This window comes from Lontra canadensis, unplaced genomic scaffold (assembly GCF_010015895.1).
Source record: "Lontra canadensis isolate GAN:19392208 unplaced genomic scaffold, GSC_riverotter_1.0 scaffold92, whole genome shotgun sequence".
NCBI lineage: Eukaryota > Metazoa > Chordata > Mammalia > Carnivora > Mustelidae > Lontra > Lontra canadensis.
This window is the reverse complement of record NW_022631086.1, coordinates 6,743,886-6,762,085: the sequence shown is the minus strand read 5'-3', so window position 1 is coordinate 6,762,085 and position 18,200 is coordinate 6,743,886. Positions and strand designations below refer to the sequence as shown.

At 41.7% G+C, this 18,200-nt stretch overlaps 1 protein-coding gene across 3 annotated transcripts in view; it reads right to left on the bottom strand.

Moving 5' to 3' along the window:
• The window catches only part of SNX9 (sorting nexin 9), a 105,225-nt gene that overhangs the window by 14,962 nt on the left and 72,063 nt on the right, over positions 1-18,200 (bottom strand). For all 3 annotated transcript variants that reach the window (XM_032836439.1, XM_032836441.1, XM_032836440.1), the window contains 6 exons: positions 17,164-17,248; positions 15,667-15,792; positions 15,430-15,547; positions 6,777-6,907; positions 2,308-2,411; positions 724-827 (listed from right to left, as the gene is read on the bottom strand). In XM_032836439.1, the coding sequence (XP_032692330.1) occupies positions 724-827; positions 2,308-2,411; positions 6,777-6,907; positions 15,430-15,547; positions 15,667-15,792; positions 17,164-17,248 (668 nt within the window). The remainder of the gene's footprint in view (positions 1-723; positions 828-2,307; positions 2,412-6,776; positions 6,908-15,429; positions 15,548-15,666; positions 15,793-17,163; positions 17,249-18,200) is intronic.

The following is an 18,200-nucleotide window of genomic DNA, read 5'->3' as shown; positions in this document are numbered from 1 at the left end:
CTTGGAATTCAGAATCTGGTTCCTGCCTAGCGCTGGTGATCTGCGGGAGGACCCTCTCCGCGATGCAGGGCCGCGGCAGCCCCACCAGCTGGAGACCGTCCTGCACCCAGACAGCCGTCCTGTGCCCCACTTTCAGTACAGGACATGCTCGACTCCGGACTATAAAACAGGCTTCGTGCGAGATGACTTTGCCCACGTGCAGGCTGACCTTCCGAGTGTCCCAAACACAGTGAAGGGGGGCCAGGCTGAGCCCCAGCGTGTGCGAGATCAGGCATATTGAGTGCATTTTCGACTTGGGCTGTTTTCCACTTAGGATGGGCTTACCGGGCTGCAGACCCCGCGTAAGCTCGGGAAGTCTGTATACAACACCTTACCGAGTAAAGACTACACAGTACTGTCCTGAGAGTACAAACAACAAACACTCTCAAAACACGCAGAAAGATGAATCGCCCATAGGTTACAAACCCCAACTAACTAGAAACGTTTAAGGCAACATGGTGTTTCATACGGGTTCTAGAACGGGCTTTGCTGGAGACAATTCTCTGCTGTCTAAGGAGGGCTGACAAGTGAGGTTCGCCCCCAGGCTATGGCTATGACCTGACTTGCGTTCACCACAGGCATCTCGGAGAGACGGCTCCTCAGTGCGGTCAAGGTCACAACATCGAGCTCGGACCATCACACATGGAGCCCGTAGCCCCGAGCTGGCCCGAGGACGGCACTTACGTCCTGTGCACCGTTTCCAGTGCTCCTGCCCCACGGTCAGCAGCTCCTTCACGCCGTCGTCCATGGCTTTAGTGAATTTACCGACGGCATCGCACTTCTGTTCTCTGTGGGGCAAAAACACAAGAACGCATGTCCTTCACTCTGCTACCAAATGGTCAAACAGTGTGACGTGTAGGAAGAGAAAAACCAATACAGTCAGGGGAGATTTAATGCTAAACCTGATATGGGGGGACTTGTTTTCTTGCATTGTAATAACTCCTCTTAAACCAGGCTTGATTCAAATTTTTTAAAAAAGGGGCGCCTGGGTGGCTCAGTCGGTTAAGCATCTGCCTTCTGCTCGGGTCATGATGTCTGGGTCCTGGGATCGAGCCCCTCATTGGGCTCCCCGCTTAGTGGGAGGTCTGCTTCTCCCTCTTCCTCTACCCTTCTCTCCCAGTCATGTTCACACTCTCTAATAAATAAAATCTTAAAAAAAAAAAACCCAACATATTTTTGAAGAATTGCTTAAAAATCTGCCATTTAAATTTTAACTGTTCCCCTCCCCCCCTCAAATCCATGTGAATTTAAACTAAAATTATTCTAAAGTACACCAAATACTGATATCCCGACTATCTGATTGAGCGGAATTCTATCAGTGGTGGTACTGAGTGGGTCTTCATGCGTTCCAGCAAGTATGTTAGTGAATTGCAGGTAACCTCAATACCACCAGGTCAGTGACACTGAACATCTCAGTTCTTTGAAGATGTAAAAAGGACTAACCTGAAAAACTCATCCCCAAATCATGTTAAATGGAAAAACAAAAACAAAAACAAAAAGAAACCCCAAACAGATTTTACGACAGAATGCACAGTGTGAGGTCTTTCCTGTTTCCACAATTTTTCCCTTAGATACGTATGTGCAGACGACATTTCAGAAGACTACAGAACCAGGCCAATATATTAACATTTATTTTTCTCTCTGCACAGTTGCAAGATGGTGTTTGTTTTCCTTTTTTCTTCTCTTCTTACGTTTGGTAACACATAAGTGTTAATTGTATAAGAAAAAAACTTCTTAAAAAACAAACCCAAGATTTCTTGTTAGCCTTTACATAGAAAAGGAACTACTTTTCAAAGAAAAATAAATTTTTTTAAAAATTTAATTAAAAAATTTTTTAATTTAAAATTATTTTTTAATTACATAATTAAAAACAACAAATTGAAAAAAAGCACATAAAAGCAGGCTGACATTTGCTTCTTTCAAGGTGATGTTCAGAGACTTCTGCTTTGTTCACAATTACGTGGGTGTGCGCTGGCTCTGGGCTACTTTGCTTTATCATGCTTTATTAGAAATGACTAGAAACACTGTTGTCTGCTAGGAAACCACAGACTTCAAGGTAAAAAGGAAGCAGATTTTAATCTGATGCTACAGCTAAAAACACCGTGCTTTCCTGTGCAAGGGAGGTTTTCCCGGTCACCTGACTGCGGTCCCCACACGCTCCCACAGACACACCCCTCACTCCAGCTGCCCTCGGTCACACCTGCGGAGGCCTGCGCGCACAGGAGGGGCCCGGGCTGGGAAGAAGGCAAGTATGACAACAGCGCTCACATTTCTATTAAGTCCAAGTCGGGCGCCTCTGGTTCCATGGTGGAAAATATCATAACTCCCACCAGCTCATCTCTCTCGGCCTTCCTCTTCCCACTTTTCCATTCCTGCAAAGAAGAACATTATAATGTCACAGTGGAGAGCGGAGTCAAACTGGTCTTTCAACTCCCTCAGGCAATCAGCTTGCTGACGGACTGGCTCTAATTTTCAGCAGCAGCTCCACGCCACTGTCCTCTGTACCGTGGGACATCTGTACGTCCCAAATGCCATCTCGGTACGCGAACAGTGCCGAGGTGCGAGGGGTCCTGGTGAGCTGGAGATCCAGCACTTTCTCTCCCTTGCACAGCACTGGAACACAGTGAACACGAGCATCCCTACAAATCCTGAAGGAGGGCCTCAAAGTTGCAGGTTAAATGTTTTCTGAAAAAGACAAAAACTTCTAAAACACAAGATAGGAACCAATAGCATAAGCTATTTAAAAAAAAAAAACTATTTTTGCAAGATACACCTATAAATATATAGCTCTATATATACATAGAAAAGTGCCCCCAAATAAAATCTTTAAAAAAAAAGGGGGGGGTGCCTGGGTGGGTCAGTGGGTTGGGCCTCTGCCTTCAGCTCAGGTCATGATCCCAGGGTCCTGAGATTAAACCTGGCATTGGGCTCTCTGCTTGGTGGGGAGCCTGCTTCCTCCTCTCTCTCTGCCTGCCTCTCTGCCTACTTGTGATCTCTGTCTGTCAAATAAATAAATAAAATCTTAAAAAAAAAAAGTGCCCCAAACATTAGTGCATAGCAACCAATTCTCACAAAGTGAGTATGTGTGTAAACTACCCCAAGGCCAAAAGAAAAAAGCGAGCATTCCAGAAGCCCCCTCGTGTCCCTTCCCAATCACCATCCCTTCCTTCCTGCACTGAGGTGACCAGTTATTTTCTCTTTAATGCCGCCCAGTTCCTCACGTTCCTTCCAAGTCGCATGATCTAAGTGCACGTCCCTCATCTGGGTCTGCTGGTTTTTCTGAAGACCACTCTGGGGGTGTTCTTGGGTGTCTTGGGCTCAGGCTGTGCTTAGGAGTCAGGACCACAGTGCTGTCAGAGCGCTGTCTCTGGACGCCACTGGGGCACGATGCTCCATTCTGGGCACACTCCCCAGTTTATTTATCCATCCTCCTACTGGGACCCCCCCACCCCGGGCCCCCCATGTGACGAGCACAGCAGCTATTCCAGGTCTCCTGGGACACATGTGCACCCATTTGCCAGGTGGGTGGAAAACATTCCACTTTTCTGAACTGGTCTTGCCCACTTGCACGCCTGCCAGCACTGTGGGAAAGCCGCTCAGCCCACCAGGAGCTTGGTCTCTCACTCTTTCTCACGTCCGCCATCCCGGCTGAGGCCCAGGGGCTTTTCACTGTAGGTTTTACCTTGCCTGTGCGTGATGACTGAGGAGGTTAAGCCGTTTCCTACCTTTGTGGATGACCCAGACCCTTTCTTTTACGAAATGTACCTTACCAAAGCTCTTCTTCTACTGGCTTATCTTATGGATTTGTATGGGTTTTATGATGTTCAAAAACACAGCCCCTTGTTGGTGATAGAAGTTCAGATCTTTAGCTCGTTTTTAGCTTTAAAGTCTTCTGACACACAGTGGTTCTTCATCTGAATGTAGTCTAATTTATCAGACTCTTCCTTCCCGTGTGACTAGTCATTTCTGTGTCAGATTTCAGAAATCCTTCCCTACCTTAGGGGCATGAAGATATCCCCCCACACCCCGTGCTACCTTTTCACAGCTTTATTATGCTGCCTTTCACATTAGACCTTCAAACCAACTGGAACAGATCTTTTTTTTTTTTTTTTTTAAAGTTATACAATGGAAACATTCAAAGACATTTAAAAGTACAGAGAAAAGTCTAATCTTGCCCAGACTCAGCTGTCACAGGTATCAACATTTTGCCGGTCCTGGGTTTTCTATTCTCCTCCATTCTACCTTTTATTTTCTTCTTGTGGATTTTATTTTTTTATTGGAACTTCCAGATTTTACTGGAGGTCCCAGACATTGTATCATTTCACATGTAAGTACCTTTCATAGATAAGGCCATGTTTTAGCAACAGAACCACAATTCCAGGGTCAACCCTAACAAAATCAACAGAAGATCATTATGAGGTAGGGACTGAATTTCACTCTTCCTCAATGACGCCATCCAGCTGACCTGGCATCATTCCCTGGACAGGCTGTCCTATCCCCCTTGTACTTAGCCCCATCTTTGCCATAAATCAAGTGTCCATTCTATTCTGTTGCACTGGTCTGTTAGTCTACCCTCATGCCAATACAATGCCTTTACCATTAGTTCAGCTTTGTATTGAGTCTTCATAACTAGAAAAGGCCTCCTCCCTCCCCCTTCATTCTTTTTCAAGAGTACCTTGGCTATTTTTAGTGCTTTGATTTGTCACACATATATAACATCTTTTCTGTTCCTCAATCCATGAAACAGTACGGGCACACTTAGCTAGGTTTTATTTCTCTCAAAAATGTTTCATAGTTTTTTATGTAGCGTTTCTCTGTACATTTTCTTATACTTATTCCTAGGTACATTTTTATGCTGTGACAGTTTTCAGACTTTCATTTTATTTTCATTTATTGCGGCTATGTAAATATGTAATGTCTTCCATCCAGCTATCTTACTAAGTATTTATTTCTAGTAACAGAAAAATTACTATCCATCCATCTATACAAGCTACTTCTGGCCAAAGAGTCACAGTTTTTAGTGATTATCTAGTTTTACACAGTCATTTAGCAGATGAGGAAACTGTGACCAGGGATTCAGTGCCATGGCCAAGATCACAGAAGGAGCTAGAAGCAGAGTCCTGACTCCAAGTTCTTTCTTTTTCCTATTCTATCAAATCCACCCAAAACCCCAGTGTCTAGATGTATTACTATTATTATTTTAAAAAATATATTTCTTATTTATTTATGAGAGAGAGAGAGAGAGAGCATGAGAAAGGAGAGGTCAGTGGGAGAAGCAGACTCCCTGCTGGGCAGGGAGCCCAATGTGGGATTCGATCCAGGTATGACCTGAGCTGAAGGCAGTCGCCTAACCAACTGAGCCACCCAGGCACCCTAGATGTATTATTTTTAATAATAATATTTTGTACAAAACACAACTTTCAGAAGTGCTTTCTGAATCAAATCTTCAGAAAACCAGGACTTTTGTTCAAGGCAATAAACAATAAACTTGGGAGGGGACTGCATGGAGTTTTTGTGTCTACAAAGTAACAAAACAGATTGACAGAACTCCCTTGAAGAACCCGGTTTCACTACTCTGTGGTTATAGGGAATACTGTGACTGACCATGACAGCTCACCAGAGAAATCAGTTTTCCTGGGCCCCTTGCAAGGCTAGAGCTATGACTAGACAAGAAAGGACGAAGCACCTCCACGTTTCCCAGCTCCTGGCCTGGTTACATGCAACCCACTCGAGTGAGCCTGCCGAGTCTAAAAATCAGCAGCAACTGAAGATGAGGCCCGATTAGTCATACTATGTTACGTGTGTGCCTACGTCTGTAAACACACACAGAGCCCTTATTACACCTAACACATAAATGTGTTCACATGAACAAGGGTAAGGAACTACAAAGCAGTTTAGCAAGTAAATCTCTGTCTGAAAGTTCCAACAAAGTATATAATATTTTGGTATTTGGTTAAACATGAAACTAATCTCATGACTTTTTTCCTTAGGATTGTAATGTATTTTGTATCTGCTGTTAGCATCTGAGCTAACTTACATTTTCACTCTTTGCATTGTTTTCTAAGATATGTGATATTTGTTATGAGAGAAATACAGAGAAAACATCTCTACAGAATAAAAAGACTATAGAGTAAAAGCTTATTGAGAGAGAAAAAACTATCTCTAAAGCAGACAATAATGAGATGTCAAACAGCCAATGTTTTCTTGATTCTCAACAAAGAACACACAGCCATCGGCAGAATGAGTATCCACGGGGACAAAGAGCAGCATTATTTACTCTGAACGGGCAACTACAGTTTTGGAAAAATGATTCAGTTTTGAGAAGGATGGTCCACTTCTGAACCTTTTGTTTCATGACATTATTACACTGCGAGGTCAAAACACGATCTTAAGGAATCATTCACTCTATCTCCCTCACTTTATGTGGATAATATCCTGCATAGTTTGGGGCCTCTCCTATTTTTAGAAGCATCTAGGGAAAAAATTCCTCACCCTATCATATCTTTCACCTCCTGCCCACTCTGGGCCATTCCCAGTTTAGGGAAACCACTCAGGCAAGCATTCTTCCTCATAGTGTGACTAACTTCCCACAGTGAGGACTAAGGTTTCGGTCCCCTCTTATCTTTGGAGGAAATGAGAAATAGCTAACCGACATAGTTTTAACTTTCAGACATAAAACTGATGTGAACGTGACGATTCTGAATATGACCGAAGACTATCATAAGAACAAGGCCTACCTTTTCATCTCGGAAATTTAGAAACTGCTGGAAAAGCTCGCTTTCTGAGATCACTGGGTGCCGACACATCCTGGTCATCCACGCCTGGAGCCTCTCCATGCGCATTTTGATGAACTCTTCTTCGAAGCGACCTGGAAGGGAAACAGCAAGAGTGACTTGGAGCACGCTGTAAAGCAAATTACTGTCACGCAAAGGAAAAGCCATTTGTATCTACTGGGTACTTGGTAGAAAGTAAGGTAGTAACAGGTAAAGACCATGGCAATTTTTCACTAACCTAAAAACAAGCTGTAATACAGCAAATGCTCAGAGAGACATGGGAAAGGTGTGACAGACATTTTAGCTTTTAAGAATGAGATTCTGATTTAACAAATTAAGAAACTTTTTTTTTTAAAGATTTTATTTATTTATTTGACAGACAGAGATCACAAGTAGGCAGAGAGGCAGGCAGAGAGAGAGAGAGAGGAGGAAGCAGGCTCCCTGCGGAGCAGAGAGCCCGACGTGGGGCTCGATCCCAGGACCCTGGGATCATGACCTGAGCTGAAGGCAGAGGCTTTAACCCACTGAGCCACCCAGGTGCCCCCAAATTAAGAAACTTTTTAATTGTGACAAGAAAAATCACAGCCACAAAGTGTGATTTTCTTCAAAGATCCATAAGTACTCAAATTCAAAAGCAAATCTTATCTAGGTATGAAAAACTTTGTCTGATAAATGAAGATGATCTCAGTTCTGTGTGACCACATGAAGCTCTATTGGCGGGAAAGGGGGTTAGAAAACGGAATTTAATAAGTAATTCTTACAAAGGGCATAAAATTTCTGTATTTATAAAAATATGTCCCAATACAATATAATCTCAGATACACAAACTTAAATTAGTATTTGTGAAAAGTAACTCAGGACTGTAGCTCTTTATTCTGTTTTTTTTTTTTTTTAAATTACTTAAGCCAAAAACAGAAAAAGACATTTTTCATGAATGCAGTAGTGCAAGCTACCATCTACCATCTCAGAACTTATGACCATTCTAAAACATACCTTAATGAGTGATATTTCTGTTTTAAGAGCAGAAAGTCAGCTTAACAAGCCTGTCATAGCAGTCATCGTGTGAACACTGAACGTATTTATAAACCTCCCAAACAAAACCACTATTAGGTAAAAGGCTAGCGATAATAGAGCAAGGCAATCAGATATTCCCATCCCCCTAAAACAATTCTAAAGCTGGAGAGAACCCACCAAAAGTAAGTGTTCTGGAAATCAACCAAAGGCCAAGAGCCATCTGAGAAGTGTTTTATTTGCAAATCTGCTGAACTTTACGCAAGAAGCGTGGAAATCTGTGGCACTCTGGAGTGGGGTGGCTACTATCTCCCTCCGGCTGCCCCTGGGCCTCCCCACCCTCTCCTCAGTGGACATGGAAGGTCTGCCAGTAAAGGCAGGCCATGAAGACCGGCTACGGCAGGTCCCCTGGTGAGGTGAGAGGCTGGCCTGATGTGGAGTGGGGGGACATGCCCGTGCTCAGTGGTGGTGGCGGGGACAATCCAGAGGCCAGTGAACGGAAGGGGCCAGTGACTCCACTAGCCAAGGTTGCACAGTTGGGCCAACCATATTCCAGGCTGAGGCTGTGTGCATAAACAGTGCAGGCCGGATGGGATCCAAGCCAGCCACACACTCCTGGCCAACGCTGTAGGCTGCACACACTTGTAAAGGAGACACAAGAAGGCCCACAAAAAAGTGAAAGCCAGGACAGCCAACTTGAAAATTATCTGAGCTCTGAATGCAGTCTCCTACCCACACGGAGATCCATCAGTAGAGGACAGAAGCCTTAGTGGCTTGAGGCAGGCTGACCACTAATCTACAAAGACACAAGGGTGAACCCCAGGAAGCCAAACTTACAGAAAAAAACACAAAAATCATTGAACTTCAGGGAAGAGAGATTTCAGAGACTTAGCCTGAGCAAGTTACTTACCAAATAAACCAATAAACATAAAGTAGAAACAATAACCTTCAGAGAGGAAAAATCAGAATCGAGAACTGCTAAAATATATTCTCTGAACTGTTCCGTTTTCAACAAAATATTAAGAGATGTGCAAAGAACCAGCAAGGCATGACCCGTACCGACAAAAATGTAGTCAACAGAAACTGTCTCTAAATGCCTCTGGATGTTGAATTTAGTAGACAAAGCAGCTTCTAGAAATACACTCAAAGAACTAAAGGAAGTCATGTTAAAAATGTAAAGAGGGGGTGCCTGGGTGGCTCTGGGTTAAAGCCTCTGCCTTCAGCTCAGGTCATGATCTCAGGGTCCTGGGATCAAGCCCTGCATCGGGCTCTCTGCTCAAGCAAGGAGCCTTTAAAAAAAAAAAAAAATGCAAAGAGACATAGGACATAAAATCACAACAAAGATTCTCAGGAAAAAGAACTTATAAAAAATTAAAATGAAAAGTTGGGGAGTTGAAAATACAATAACTGAAATTAAGAAATCACTCTAGGGGCTCAAATGCAGATTCAAGATGACAGAAGAAAGAATGTGGGAATCTGCAGATCAATAGAAGTTACCTAGTCTGAAGAACAGAGAGGAAACAGAAACAAAAACAAAAAAGGAAGCACAATGAACAGGCCTCAGAAAACATAAAGCAGGGCGCCTGGGTGGCTCAGTGGGTTAAGCCTCTGCCTTCTGCTCAGGTCATGATCTCACGGTCCTGGGATCAAGTCCCGCATTGGGCTCTATGCTCAGCAGGGAGCCTACCTCCCCCTCTGTCTCTGCCTGTCTCTGCCTACTTGTGATCTCTGTCTGTCAAATAAATAAATAAAATTAAAAAAAAAAAAAAGAAGAAAACATAAAGCACACCAAGGTAGTGGTAATGGAAATCCCCAAAGGAGAAGTGAGAAAGAAGAAGAAAAAATATCTGAAGAAATAACAGGGGAAAGTTTCCCAAATTTGATGGAAGACTTTAACCTGTACTTCTAAGAAGCTCAACAAACCTGGATAGGATGAATATGAAGATAACCACACCAAGATACAGCAGAATCAAACTGCTGAAAGGCAGAAACAAAATCTTGGCAGAAACGAATGAAAAATGCCTCATGATGTATGGTGTGTGTGTGTGTGTGGTCAGCAGAAATCTGTCAGTAGTCATCTGACTGACACCATGGAGGTCAGAAGCAGGGGAAAGACAAATTCATCATGCTGAAAGGAAAACTGTCAGCCATGAATTCTACAACCAGTACACCTACACTTCCAAAATAAAGGCAAAACAAAGACATCCCCAGATAAACAAAGATGCAAGAATTAACCCATAGCAGACCTGTGTTAAAGAAATATTACAGGAAGCCCTTCAGGCTAAAAAAATACTACCTCAGGCTAAAAGGAAATTACCCAAATTCACAGAGAGAAATGAAGAGCACCAGAAATATGTCAATTAACATAAGAGATGCATTTTTTCTAGTTTCTTCTCTTAACTTCTTTAAAAGACACAAGACTGTAGAAAGCAGAAATTATCACACCATATTGTTCAATTTATAACATATTGATATAAAATATACAATGATAAGAGCATAAAAAGAGAGGGAAACAGAGCTATACTGGAGAGAAGTTTCTATGAATTTTACTAGAATAGAATATGAATATGAACTGCACTGTGACATTCCAGAAAGATGCGTATTGCATCCACTGAGGCAACTGCTAAGAAAATAATTTTAAAAATTTAGTGGAAAAATTAGAGGAATTAGAACAGCACATTAGAAAATATTTAACACAAAATAAAGCCAGTAAAGAAGACCAGAGGAATACGTAAGACACACAGAAAATATCAAAATGGCAAATATAAGTCTAAATGGGCCAATAATCATTAAATATGAATGGCCCAAAAATTCTAATCAAAATGTAGAGGTTGCCAGACTTGAGAAAAAAGAAAGCTCCAACAATGTCGTCAACAAGAGACACAGACTCAAAGACACTAACAGACTGAAAGTAAAAGATGGGAAAAGATACTTGCACACAGTAACTGTAACAGAACCAGAGTGATTATATTAATAAATACCAGACAAAATAGATTTTAAGACAGGAAATTTTACTAGAGACAAAAGGATGCATTTCATAATTACAGAAGAGTTACTACATCAGGAAGATCATAACAGTCACAAACTGTACATACACCCGTCAAATAGAGATATATAGATATCTACAAATTGACTCAAATTTATATGGAAAGGCAGATGAAAAAACAGTCCAAAATTATTTTGAAAAAGAACCAAGCTGGAGCATTTACACCACCTGATTTAAAGATTTACTAATCAAGACAGTGTGGTATTGGCATAAGGATGGACACATAAATCAATAAAACAGAATACAGTCCAGAAATAAAACCACACAAATGTTCAATTGATTTCTGACAAAATGCAAAGGAAATTCAACAGAGACAGAATACTCTCTCCAACAGAGAGTGCTAGAACTACTGGATAACCCAATGCGTGACATAAACCTCTGCCTTAGGATACTTCACATCTCACACACTCACTCACTCAAAACGTATCCAAAACTACAAAACTCTCTGGAGAAAATATTACCAGGAACTTGGGTTAGGAAAGAGGTTTACATCCTGACACCTGAAACACAATCCGTAAAAGAAACAACTGGTACTTTGAACTTCATTTAAATAAAAAGCTTTTGTTATGCAAAAGACACTGTTGTGAGAAAGACAAGACCAGAAAAATTATTTGCAAATCACATTACATGACAGAGGACTTGTTTCCAGAATATAAAGATTTCTCAAAATTTAATAATAAGAAAACAACCTAAAGAGAAATGGGCAAAAGATTTAAACAGATACTTCACCAGAGAAAAATGGAAGGGAAAAGAGCACATGAAAAGATGTTCAGTACCGTTAGTTACAAGGGAAAGGCAAATTAAAACAATGATGAGGTACTACTACGTATCTAACAGACTTGTTAGAAAAGAGAAAAACTAACACTATCGAAAAGTGCAAGTTAGGATATGGAGCCTCCGAAACTCTCACCCACTGCTGGTGGGTTCTAAGATGGTAGAGCCACTCTGGAAGACAGTCTGGCAATTTCTTAAACATGAACCATATCCTTGCCAAATGACCCTGTCATTCTACCCTAGGTATTCGCCCAAGAGAAATGGTAACTTACGTTCATACAAAAACTTGTATGTAAGTGCTTCTAGCAGCTTTGTTTATAAATGCCCCAAACTGGAAACCCAAATGTCTTCCAGTGAGTGAATGGATAAACAGATACACACAAGATGCGTGAATCTCAAAGGCATGATGCCAACTCAAAGAAGCCACCACCAGAACAATACACACTGGATGCTGCCATTTTCCTTTTGTTTTTGTTTTTTTTTCTTGGAACCAGGGTCCAGTTTCATCGATATGTTCTATTGTTTTTTTTTTTTTTTTAAGTTTCTATTTCATTTATTTCTGCTCTGTATTATTTTCTTTTTTCTACTGGTTTTGGGCTTTGTTCTTTTCTTTTCTAGCTCATTAGGTGTAAGGTTAGGTTGTTTGAGATTTTTTCTGGCTTCCTGAGGTAGGTCTATATGCTTGGATTTATAATAATATTCTGGAAAAGGCAAATTACAGAGACGAAAAGCACATCACGGGTTAGATCTAGGGGGAGGGGCTGAATATAAAGGGGCAGCTTGAGGGAATTTGGGGGAGTGATGGCTGCATAAAGTGATGGGTGTTAAGAATAGTGGTAGTTGTCAAAACTCAACACTATACACCAAAAGGAGTCATTTACTCTATAGAAGTTTACGAATTTTTAAATTTGGTATTTCCTTTAGAAATTACAAGTACAAGTAAGCACAGATTTCTTTTAGAGAGAAGAGCACTACAGATCCACACAGAGAAAACTCATTACATAAAAGGCATCACATGAACAGCATGCTGAGTCTGGTCACTCCTGTATATTCAAACACTTCAATTTCTGCATTTCCTGGAGGTAGAAATCAAGTCTACAGAAGATTAAACTATGAAGAAGCAAAGTTTCACCCCCTCGGAAAGAAGATGACCCACCTACTGGGCAGACAAGACCCAGTAAGTCAGCACGAACCTGGGTTATATTCAATTCTCCATTTCAAAGAAAGTGAAGAGTTTATAACCTACTCATCAACTGAAATTTACTAATTAATTGATGATGCTTAGTATTCCTGAAAAATTTTCTGACATTGTTGGTTTGTTTCCAAACTCTGACTTCAGATAGTTATTTTGTGCTCGTTAGGATTTTCCTATCAGGTTCCAGAGAACTAGAAAGAAGGTCGGGAGAAGAGAGGGATTTCTGATTCCCCAACTAATCTTAGGTTTTCACCAAATATGTGAGTATACCAGTTTGCACCCAGGAATAAAACCAGATTCATTCAATACGATTTCACAAAGAATAAAATCTATCAACAAATAAAAAACACTAGCTGGGAGTTTCTCATGGATTGATTATCAAGTCCACAGAAATATCATGACATCATCTACTTGGCATTCCTTTCTCTTTTCTCCAGGATGTGAGTGAGAGGCGAGTTTATATAATAACGATCTTGTGGGGACCACAGGCAGGAGGCAAACGAGAGAAGGGAGAAATAAAGTGGCTTCTGTGCTTTTCGGTTTCCTCGGCACATATCCCAGTCAGTGAATCAAAGCTCAACTTTCTTCACACTGAGCGGCTGTTGCTTCCTCGCTTTTCTGTGATACCCCCCTGGCTTCAGGCCTGCACTTGAAAAAAAAAAAAAAAAAAAACACTAAACCTTCGTATGGGGGGAGAACTGTGACTCTACGATGTTTTAAAATAGCACTGAGTTATCTTGATCCAGAATAAACAATGTATTAAAGCCTAAAAGACAAAAGAAATCCCTACAACCCTCAAGCAGCTCATTAGTCTGTTTACCTGGACACCACGAAGCACATATTATGCTCATCAAGCTGATAGAGGAGAATGTACAATTCAGGAGAATGGACTGAAATTTGAAAAGAAGGAGAAAGGCAGGACTGAAGTCTTCATGGAAATCAACTTATATTTGCAAAAGGAAAGCTGTGATGTCGAACAGTAAGGAGGGACAGTGAGTATAGGAACCGTGAGTGCCTGGGATAGAAGGAAGCAGTGACCCATCTATGTCACCCCGACCGCCCTGGCTCCACGAGGGACACAGGGAGCCGCCCCAGGTGACGGCCAGGCCGTGTCAGCCACTGGGCAAGGCAGCCCCACTTGGCTCCGCAAAGTTTGGAATTTTTGACAAGTTTTCCCAAAAAAAAAAAAAAAAAAATCACAACCAAAACAACTTCTGTAAAAATAAAACTTCAAAAAATTTCAGAGAAACCTAAACATACACCAAAGTAAAGCACAAAGTAAAGTTTTAAGGAGACTGGCGTTCTTATCCCTAGGGAACTCGTTCAAGCTCTGGCATCAGATTCCAGGTCCTGTTTGCGCAGTGTGGAGCAGAGCCTGCTGACCGGCTCGGCCGTGAGATATGGACCAGCAGTGCTTAGGGAATACCTGTCTCCATGACCCTGGAAGCATCTGGAGCTGGCTCGGCCATCGGCTGCCGGACTTGCTCTCCAACGACCACCTCAGCTCCCGCTGAGTGAGGACTCAGCCTGCTCTGTCCTCCCTGAGCCCCAGGAAAGAAGCCTTCCTTCACGGACTCCACACGTTCCCCCCTCTGGGCTTGGGTCAGCCCTGCGAGGTCGCTCTTCCTTCGAGACCCCTCCAGCGCGGACCTTTTAGGCCTTGACCCTCTATACCTATTAGTTTCATTTAGCTGCAAATCTTCTAGCCCCATGTTAAAACTCTTCCTCATCTCCAGTAAAGCTCAGCTTCTTTCCGTATTAATTCCAAGACAAACATACTGAGTCCTGAGTACGGATATTCCAGGTGCTGTACAAGGCTGGAGGTTAAAAAAAAAAACAAACCCGCGACACTTCTCAAAGCAGACAGGAACAAATACTCTGTGTGATAACAGGGGCTGTGAATTATCCACAGAGGATCACGTGAGGCAGGGGGAGCAAGGGACACAGGACACTTTAAATAAATAAGAAAAGGGACGGAGTCATAATCAATGAGAAACAAAACACTTAGATACGATTATGACAGAGTCATAATCAATGAGAAACAAAAACACTTAGATACGAATAGTTGCCAGAATACTTGAGCGGAAAACCTGGCAACTTCTTACGTTAATGCCTGGAAGCTCTGCAGCTCCTGCACCGGACGCGTCCCTACTGCCAATGAGAGCAACATGGCCGGACCGCACAGCATCATTTGGATCAGACGTTTTTACTTCCCTTTCAGACTATTTGGATCGTTTCTATTTTCCCAGGTGTCATTTTTCATATTTAAAGAATTCACATATTTCTTTCACAGGACATCGTGTAGCAAGGATGACACAATGACATCGCTAGAACTTAAGATACATATACAAGAACTCGGACAGAAAATTTTATGAAACATTCTCGTGAGGTGTATATACTATACGTAGTATATACGGACGCACAGTATTTTAGGTGTATATACTATATACAGTATATACGGATGTACAGTATTTTCCAAACTCACATGTCTTATTCTTCCAGAAGATGAAAATTCATTACTGATTTACATTAGGACAGATGCTCTACCCACTGTCTCGTTACTTGTCATCCTGAGTGTCATGCGCACTCACCTGTGACTTGCTTATCTGGAAGAGACGGGATTGGAATGGCTGACCCAAACTTAACCAGGAGACGTTCATATAACCAGTCAAAGTGCTTATACCTGTGGTTTACAGATCGATTAGTGTTCTATAATACAAGGGAAAGAGAAGAAAACGTTACCAATGCCAACTACGGAAAATGAAGAAAAAGCACATTTTTGCTAGGAATGCAAGCATGAGTCTGTTTTTGGTAACTGAGATACTCACAGTAGGTGTTAACTGATATTCAATGTAGCTTTTCAGACCGTACATTTTGGAGCCTTTCCTGGGATCTGCTACCACACAGTCAAATGTAGAGGTAGGATAGACCCACATTGGGCCATAATCTCCAACCTACAAAAACGTTTCAGGGAGAGTTAATTTTGTTATATGGAAAAATAATATGTTTGATATAAATCATCAAATGATTCTTGTTAGGACTACAAGTCCTTTGGACGGTCATTCTTGCTCTTTGAAAAATTCTATGAATGCTCTCTGTTCCTAATAATGTTTTTTTTTAAATTAATTAATAATTAATTTTTTTTATTTGACAGATCACAAGTAGGCAGAGAGAGAGAGGAGGAGGAGGCAGGCTCTCTGCCGAGCAGAGAGCCCGATGCGGGACTCGATCCCAGGACCCTGAGATCATGACCTGAGCCGAAGGCAGAGGCTTTAACCACTGAGCCACCCAGGCACCCCTGTTCCTAATAATGTTATATTTAGAGACACACTTGCTAGCTCTCCATGTGGACATCTCAGGCCATGGAGAAGAGAGCTCTGTTTCCCTCTCCTCCATGGTAGTGCAGGACAGAACACAATTTCTCCCTCTCTAGTCCAGTTGTCTAGTTCTATGTGATGAAGGGCTAGTTTAAAAAAAAAATTCCAATCTTTTCAAAGATGTAGGAACAAGTAATAATAAAAAAAATCCAGTGTGATTTTTGCATTTTATCAAATTTCCTAGGACCCAGAGGTTATAGAGTAAGACCAGCTGTTTCTTCCTCCTTGTTTGGGCCTGTGGTGATTACACTCAACCCCGCCCCCACCCTATAGTTACTGGGTTAAGTCGTTAGGGTCCAAAGACAGCCAGAGTTCTCTTCTCCAGAATTCATCTGGAAATACAGCACTAGATAATGCTTAGAACGAAAATCTATCAGCAATTAACATTTGGGTGAACCCAGAGAGCATGTGTCATAGTATGTAATAATCAAGTTATTCCAAGAGAGAGATTCTTTACGGTGTCACTAACTTCTAGCCTTTATTTGCTTGCTCCTTCCTGTGACCTGACAGCTGGTTTACTGGAGGAAAGACTAATTATTACCAGCGCAGTGGGAAGGGCATCTTATTTGGATAATATACACATACTTTGCCAGGACAGAAACCTAAATATTTGAATTGGGTTTACTAAATACACAGAGTCAGTAGGAAGACAGAATGTAAAAGATGACATCAAGATGCGTCAGAGAAGAAAAATTATGAACAGACTATGTACTACAGATGTGGTTAGTTCAATTACTAATAGTCTTAGAGATAGAAATTTAAAAATATCTACATATAATGACAGGCATTGCTTGATGCTAATTATCTTTAGTACTCTTACAACACGAATACATGTCATCAAATGTGTTACCAAAACCCTCCAGAAGACTAAGAACCCTCTCAGCTTTAAAGTAGTATAAAAGAGCTTAATTAGAAACGAAGCAAGCAAACAAAAATGAACAAACTTACAATGATGGGAATCTTCTCTTTGGGTTTTGCTAGCTGCTTGGCCAACAAATACTGTTCCATTCCAGGTTTCGCAAATCCAGGAAATCTGGTCATGAAGATAAATGCCCGTGAGCCTCCGTCTTTCCTTATAGAATTCTACGACTCTCGTCCACCTTTACTTAATGCAACAGTTTTAACCTTGTTCTGCCTCTCAGATGCACAAGGACTAGGAAACTGGTAAATGAAACCTAATGTAATCAGATTGTTTGATGGCCAATTAGTCATTTAATTAAGCTTTATCTGGTAAGAGGACAGTCTGACTCCAGAAGGTGTGATGTTTATGGATGCTCCGTTTGCTTAACTGGATCAGAAACACTCTATCGCCCCACGAAGAGTGAAGGGCGGCCTAGAAAACTGTCCCCTGGGGCACGGGAGGAAAAGCACTGAGCACGGCCATTAGAACACACGGAGCAGTGGCCACACGCCAGCATTTCTAGATCCAAATTAAAGCCACCTTCCAGCATACTCGCTCCAGGATGCCACAATTATCCCAGAGAAACCATCACTATTCATAAGCACTTGTGCCATTTTCTTTTAGACTCGTCTCAGAACTGGTTTATGAGACACAAAAGGAAACCAGTCTCTCCCTTAGTAAAGAGACCCCCAAACATTCTAAAACTAGAGAAAAGCTGGGATAAACACACAGCCATCCAAAGCACTACTTCTAAAGAGGACAAGAATAATTTGGGTTTTAGTATTTTTTTTAATAAACAGGAAAAAAAGACTCTCAGGAAGCAAAATCCCTACAATAGAAAAAGAAGCATCATTTCTACAAAAAACCAGCGACACTACTTCTTTTTCATTCATATCCCAAATTAAAGGCTGATGCGATGGCTTCAGGGGCCTGCCTTTTCCTTCACCCTCACACGACCTACCTCTACCCTCTTTTCCCTAGACAGTCTTTAGACAGAGCTAATACACGAGAGAACAAAGAGGGGTCTCAGAGCTGGACAGTCCTGGGTTTGAGTTCCAACTCCAACAATTAACAGCTACGTGAC